Source organism: Penaeus japonicus, unplaced genomic scaffold, assembly GCF_977035675.1.
Source record: "Penaeus japonicus unplaced genomic scaffold, GWHDUDI00000001_assembly GWHDUDI00000014, whole genome shotgun sequence".
Classification (NCBI taxonomy): Eukaryota; Metazoa; Arthropoda; class Malacostraca; order Decapoda; family Penaeidae; genus Penaeus; species Penaeus japonicus.
The window spans coordinates 22,913,043-22,918,042 of record NW_028234416.1 but is presented as its reverse complement, the minus strand read 5'-3'; the positions used below and the strand labels follow the sequence as shown (position 1 = coordinate 22,918,042).

The 5,000-nt window shown below is 33.2% G+C and overlaps 1 protein-coding gene and 1 long non-coding RNA gene across 2 annotated transcripts in view; one reads left to right on the top strand and one right to left on the bottom strand.

Moving 5' to 3' along the window:
* Nucleotides 1-5,000, top strand: part of LOC122257932 (multiple PDZ domain protein) — a 618,627-nt gene that overhangs the window by 247,141 nt on the left and 366,486 nt on the right. The window contains 1 exon segment of the mRNA XM_086543725.1: nucleotides 274-504. Within this exon segment, the coding sequence (XP_086399851.1) occupies nucleotides 274-504 (231 nt within the window).
* LOC122252330 (uncharacterized) overlaps nucleotides 3,994-5,000 on the bottom strand; it is a 64,510-nt gene continuing 63,503 nt past the window's right edge. Inside the window, exon 6 of the long non-coding RNA XR_015191625.1 lies at nucleotides 3,994-4,742. This is a non-coding gene — a long non-coding RNA (uncharacterized LOC122252330). The remainder of the gene's footprint in view (nucleotides 4,743-5,000) is intronic.

Here is a 5,000-nt window from a genome sequence, read left to right as displayed (position 1 = left end):
AAACTATTTAGAGTGTTATTTGTGGAAAATCTGTTTCTAGAGCTTTGTACTACAGATTTTTAAATCACCATTTATGACATGAATTATAGCTGAGGGCGTTTAGCTAAAAAAATGCAATGAAGTTTAATTCTGTAAAATAGCTTAGAAAAAGCCTTCATGAAGAGTGAGACTTGGAAATGCATTGTTTAGAATAAAATTTATATATTTCTAAAAATATTTAAAATAATCTTTTCCTTCGTTAGGTTTAATTGCATGGTCTCCTTTCTTTTTCAGGATCCACTGAACCCACAAGAAACAGTGATAGTGATTCGTTCACTTGTTCCCGGGGGTGTAGCAGAGAAAGATGGCCGCTTAATACCTGGTGACCGTCTTATTGCTGTCAATGGAACCAATCTAGAAAATGCAACTCTTGATCAAGCCGTAGCAGCCCTGAAGGGAGCACCAAAGGGCCCCGTTTCAATTGCTGTAGCCAAACCAATCAGCGTTCTGGAATCAACTGGTCAGGTGAGTAGTGCCACTGATCCTTCTCAGGGTAATGATGGCGAGAGTTATCAGACAGGGTTTGAAAGCCCTGGGATGCTAGGGGTGTCTCCTGGAGGTTCTGCACTGGTCAAATCGGAGAGCTTTTAAGCCTGATTACTACTGTGTTGTTGTTTCTGTTAGTCCTTATCTGATAGTATTTTGTTGCTGCCAACATGCAGTTTGCTTACTATAATTTTTTTCGGAGAATGTTAACATGGTATCTTGAGAGTTTGAGGAGTGGAAGAAGTCTAATATTTTCATTTAAATTATTTTGCTCTAAATTACAATATATTTTGACAGGATTATGATTATCATGGGAACAAGTTAGAATGTAGAAAGTTTTATATTTTAAAGTTTTAGTGAAGTTACAAGTTATAAAGAAATTATTGATTGTTGTATATATACATATTAAAAGATTTACAACAAAGATAGAAATTCAAGAATTCGCATTCTTTCATCAAGAAGTTATCATGTTAGACATGAATATCAAGTACTTGCTTTTTTTTTAAATGTATGTAATATAGAACGTTCTTTAATATTAATCTCTTAGTTAATTTTTAGATTTTGTATGATTTAGAATCATTAAGAATATGGGTTTACAAGAAAGTGGACGTCAATAAGTGTGTCACTTCAATTAGTCTCCTCAGTTTTTTGTATAGATTTTATAAAAGTGTTAAAAAACATCTTTAGATGGTTGTAACCACAAATGACATCTTTTGAAAATACAAATAAGACATAGTAAATTATATAAAATGCATGACATAAGCAGCTGAGCATTTACATAAGTTAGATAAGGAATTCTCTCAACTATGAAGTTGACCTATAGCCAGGCAAAAGAAGTGGAATATTATTTTTAAAGTGTTTCGAATTGAAAGCTGCATCTTTTAAATTCCAGACCTTCAAGGGATTTATAGAAGTTTGAGAATAAACAGTTAGATGTGATAGTATATATTTGAAATAGATAGGGTATTTTGGAGAAGCTTATCAGAGAACGAAAAAAGGGATTTTGTAAAAAGAAAAAGCCCATCTTTCATTTTTAAATGAAAATATTGACGAGACTGCAGTGCAGTTGACCAATTATTTATGTACATTTTAGTTACTCAATATTAAAGAGATAATCCAGAGGAATAAATGTATATGCATAATTGCAAGTGAATGTTTTATGTAGTCTTTAATACAAAACTACTGTCCTGATATTTTTATGTATCAGCAGTTTTTAGCCGGGTGCTATGATTGAATTGTAACTAATTTTCTTTTAAAACCATATTCCAAAATGTTATGTATGAATTGGAATGAGCTTTAGTGGTTACACATGTCATGTGCAGCTTCCAGGAAAGTGAAGTCTAATGAAACCCCATGATTAGGGATCAAATTACTTGAAGACCTTATTTGGTTGCACTTGTATATAATGCACTTTGAGGACCATTGACTGGTGAACCAAGCATGGTATTGTAATTCCTTTTTTTTACTGACTGGGGATGCTGTTGCCCCAGTTTAGCCAATAATTTTTAGTTGATTTGCTTTTTCTAGTATCCTGCCTTCTCTAACCAACTGCATGTGAGGTTATTAACAATCAAAGTATGCTGTTGCATATAAGTTGACTTTACTGTTGCTGTTATGAAATGAAAGCTTGTTTACATGCTGGTTGATTGTTGGTATCCATCACAAAAAGGAATGGTTAACATGGAATGTTTACATTATCATACCTTTTATTTAAAAATGAAGTATGAATTGTTTCTCATTTTGATTATGATGATATCTAATTAATTACCATAATACATAACACTACAAATTGGTTATGACCATATTGTATTTATAATCAAAATATGTTTTCCCATATATTGTAAGTAGCCTGTTTATGAGAGAATCTCTATTGATTATATAAAGAATATTTTGATACTGTATTGTGCATGATTTGAAGAAGGTAAGTTTATCCCAATTTTAGCAATTCTGTTACCTTTCACCATTGAGTCTTGTCTTGCGTGAATGAAGGGTTAACTTGCGTGAATCTCCATGTCTGTTATAAGGTAAAATTGATTGACCTTGTTGGTGATGTCAATGTAATTTTGTCTGTTCTTGACTGTGTCTGTGAAAGGGTCTTCTTGAGTCATGTGAGGGATATGATTTTTTTCTTCCCTAAGATTTGATTCTTGAGAAATGCTGGATTTATAACCTTCTTAGTCTTGACATTATCTGGAAGCTTAATATTTTGCTCTGTACGAAATCTGTTGCTTGACTGATTATACTGTTGAATAATAAATTTGTAAAATATTTTATCTTCCATCACTTACACTTCCTGAACCACTTATCAGCAGTGATAGGTTATTGTTTGTGTATTTGAAGTCTGTTTGACACAGCTGTTTTATGGAATTTAAATCCATGATAATTGTACAGAAGTTTTGAGGGATTGATATGGATAACTGAAAGAATCATAAAAGTCTGAGACATGAAATTAATAATCACTGCAATTACTTAGCAGAATAAGGGTGATTGGTGTAAATGTTCAAATCATGACCAATGAAAATGAAGTCGAATTATCAAAGCACTAATAGAGAAGGGAAAGGAATGAAAAGTCAATGTTGTTATGTTTAAATATATGATTTATTTTTTTCCATCTGAGTAAAGGATGAACTTCAGATCAGTCTTCTCAGAACACATCCATACCCAGCATAGAATGCATCACATTGCATGTTTCCAAGACTTCTGTAGTAGTGAGACTCTTCCTCCTTGATCCCCTCTTGAGTCAATGATTCAGCAGTCTGCACGTGCCCTTCTTAGATAATTGCTTGTTGGACTGAAGTGCTTGAAACAAAACAAACAGCCTGACCACAGTAGGAAGGCTTGCATTTTACTGATATTGTGAACCTTGATACGATATGAAGTGAAATGATTTTCAAGATTTATGAAGACTGAGTGTAGGCATTTAAAAGTAGTGCTCTGAATGAAAATGAGTCTTTGTATCTTTAAGATGAAGCGTTGGGGAAATTATGGTGGTGTTATTTATCTTTCTATAAGCTGCACTTTTGTTTATATTCTGGTAAGCAAATGGTGATAGTGGAATTCATCTGACATGGGAATGCATTCTGAAAGACATGATCTCGGAAAAGTGCAAGCATATGTATGAAATTACCTATATTATATGTAATATTCCCTGTATGCTATAAAATGAAAAATCTGTTTACATTTTGTGGTGCATTTATGAAGAATATTAACAGTGATAACATGGAATACTGCAGAAAATTCTGTTATTTTACATTGGATTGATAATGAATGTCTTGGAAACCTGATACTTTAAAACAGTTGTGGAATTGCAAGGGGTGGAGGGGCTGTTTCACTTGTCTTGTTTGGTTTATCATGTGTAGAGGCTTCCTGAATTATTGTGGAGTCTCTTTATGTACCTTGATTCTCAGTTGTGTGTAACTTTTGTTGGTCTTTGTAGTTATACATAATGGTGTTCACTGAAACAGCTGCTTAGGTTTGTTATATATATTTTTTATATTTGCAGAACTGTAGGTATCATTTAGCTGTATGTGGACATATGAATTAAATCATGCTTGTGCAGATTCTCTTCTTTCATGGAGATAGATTGTTAAATAAAAAGTTAAATCCACAATCTGCTCATATCTATTAATGTGGAAACTGGATCTAGAAAGTTACAAGACATTATAAAGTTCAAAACAAACTTTCTTTTAACAAGGCAAAACAGAGAAAAAGTTATCTTTCCAAGAACTATTTTTCATCATATTTTTTTGAATTATTGCATCATCTTTTCATTTAAGTAAAAATGTGAAATTGACTTGAGTCTGTAATTTTCATCAGAATTGACATAGAAATTATCATGATTCTTAACATCCTAGAAATGAATCTGTTAACAGTTTATGAAATTATTACTTATTTATGTATATCAGTTTATTTCCTTAATATGGCCGGTAAAAGCTCAGCAGGAACAGTCCCATAATTCCTTAAATATTTATGCCATGATGGAGAGTGGCATGAAAGAGGGAAAGACCCCTGGGGCGTGTGGAATATCTTTGCTGAGCAAGAAATTCCCCATTGCTTGTGGATGCAAATGCGATTGGAAAGATTTGGCCGGAGGGAGGGGGAGGGTGACGGGGGTAGGCGGAAGTCCTTCATCATTTCTTTCTGAAGTTCAGAAGAAAGCTTTTCACCGATGATGTCTTCTGTGATTGATGATTTGGATAGCGATGGGGCTGCGATTCCTGTAAGAAAAAAATATATGAGTAACTAGTTCATTAATGTGTGTTGTAGTATTTATCTAAAATTGTTAAAGTGCATACAGAAACAAGGTATGATGAAAATATGAAAGTTAGGGAACATTTTAGTCTCCAATGAAACACAGTGAGTCCCATTCCACATTGCTAAGAAAATCGAACAGTGTCGTGTGTAAATTAATTAAAGATTCTTTGAGAACGGAGAGATAGAGAGAAGAGAGAGAAAAAAAAATGTTACCATTCTTC